The sequence below is a fragment of the Impatiens glandulifera genome, chromosome 1, assembly GCF_907164915.1.
Source record: "Impatiens glandulifera chromosome 1, dImpGla2.1, whole genome shotgun sequence".
Taxonomy (NCBI): Eukaryota; Viridiplantae; Streptophyta; class Magnoliopsida; order Ericales; family Balsaminaceae; genus Impatiens; species Impatiens glandulifera.
Genome location: NC_061862.1, coordinates 67,139,882 through 67,141,353, shown reverse-complemented (window position 1 = coordinate 67,141,353; position 1,472 = coordinate 67,139,882). Strand labels below are relative to the sequence as shown.

General features: G+C 36.1%; 1 protein-coding gene across 1 annotated transcript; it reads left to right on the top strand.

Annotated features, from left to right (window-relative positions):
- Positions 1-257: 257 nt before the first annotated feature.
- LOC124930771 lies at positions 258-1,236 on the top strand. The gene is made up of 2 exons (XM_047471128.1): positions 258-323; positions 766-1,236. Exons 1-2 carry the CDS (start codon positions 258-260, stop codon positions 1,234-1,236), a joined length of 537 nt encoding a protein of 178 aa, XP_047327084.1.
- The last annotated feature ends 236 nt before the right edge of the window (positions 1,237-1,472 follow it).

Sequence of the window (1,472 nt, the reverse complement as noted above, 5' to 3'; positions counted from 1 at the left end):
GTATTTTGTAATTTATTTTGATAATTAGATTATTATAAATAATTATGTAATACAAATAAGAACCATGAAGTTCAAGGATGGAGATCCATGAAGGGTGCAAGCATGGAGACCAAAGAAGTTTAGTTCTTTATATATATTTTTTTTCCTTAGGGGCCATACTAGGATCACAATTTTCATTACATTGTTTTTATTTATAATAATTTTCACTAATAAATAAAAGACAATCAAAACTTAAGTTCCTAATGAAAATTGGGGCAATGACTTTCCGTGTCATGACCCATGAAGTTTATGGTTTTGGTTGGATAGGTTTCGCAAAAGCGAGGGTGTCTTTCCTCAACCTTAGGCTCCTGAGGATGAATCTATATGGGGATTCATAAACCTTGATACGGTTGTACCCAACAAGAGACCAAAAGGCAAAGTTTTGGATCTTGAGGCATGGGGATGAATCCTACATTAGATGTGGATCATCAACCAAGAATTATAAGAAGTTATAATTAGTAATTGTTACTTACCTTGAACACACAAGACCTAAGGCAGTGCAAAAGTACGTTAGGGATTGTCTGTAATGGGATCTTGGAATAATTTTATTCATAAGGGACTATAAAAACTTGAATAAAATGTGCATTCACTTATTTTAAATTGTTCAATTATAAGTATTTTGCAAACTTCAAAACATAAACTGATTTGTATGTCATTTATATTCTGTAGAATATGTCGAACGATAATTTGAAATTCTCTCTGCGCTCAATTGTTGAGAAAAACAAGCTCAATGAAACAAACTTCCTTGATTGGGAAAGGAATCTGAGAATTATTCTCAGGTCTGAGGGACGTGAGGACATCCTAACTACCCCTATCCCTACTGTGACCGGAACCTCATCAGATGAGGAGAAGGCAACATCAACTCGGGTGAAAACTGAAGCATTACCTGTTACTTGCCTCATGCTAGCTGCAATGGAGCCTGAATTGCAAAAGAGGTTTTTGCATTCTGATACTTATACTATCATAACTGAACTAAAAACGCTGTTTCAGGATCAGGCAAGGATAGAACGATATGAGACTCATAAGGTTATACTTTATAGCAAGCTTGTGAAGGGAAAACCAGTGAGTCCTCATGTAATTAGCCTGACTGGGCTTTTCAAGAGGATGGAAAATCTGGGGACCCCATATGACCAAGAGTTGGCCACTGATATTGTTCTTAGATCCTTACATGATGGTTTTGCACCATTTAGAATGTAATACCATATGAATGGTCTAAAGCATGATCTGAATGAGCTCCATAACATGCTTAAAAATGCTGAAGGCAATATTATTGATGACAAGAAGAAGGAAGTTCTAAATGTCAACAATGGAAAGGGGTTTAACAAGGTGGCTAAGAAAAAGAACAATAACCAAGGGAAAGGCAAAAAAGTTGCCAAACCCAAGGGTGGTGAGAAGCCAAAGATGGCTGCTAATCATGATTGTTTTTACTGCAA

What these genes read in the sequence shown, in the direction of transcription:
- LOC124930771 (XM_047471128.1), top strand. Translation starts at nt 258, where the DNA reads ATGACTTTCCGTGTCATGACCCATGAAGTTTATGGTTTTGGTTGGATA. An exon ending in TAGGTTTCGCAAAAGCGAGG is followed by an intron (nt 324 to 765) that starts GTGTCTTTCCTC and finishes GAGAAAAACAAG; the next exon opens with CTCAATGAAACAAACTTCCT.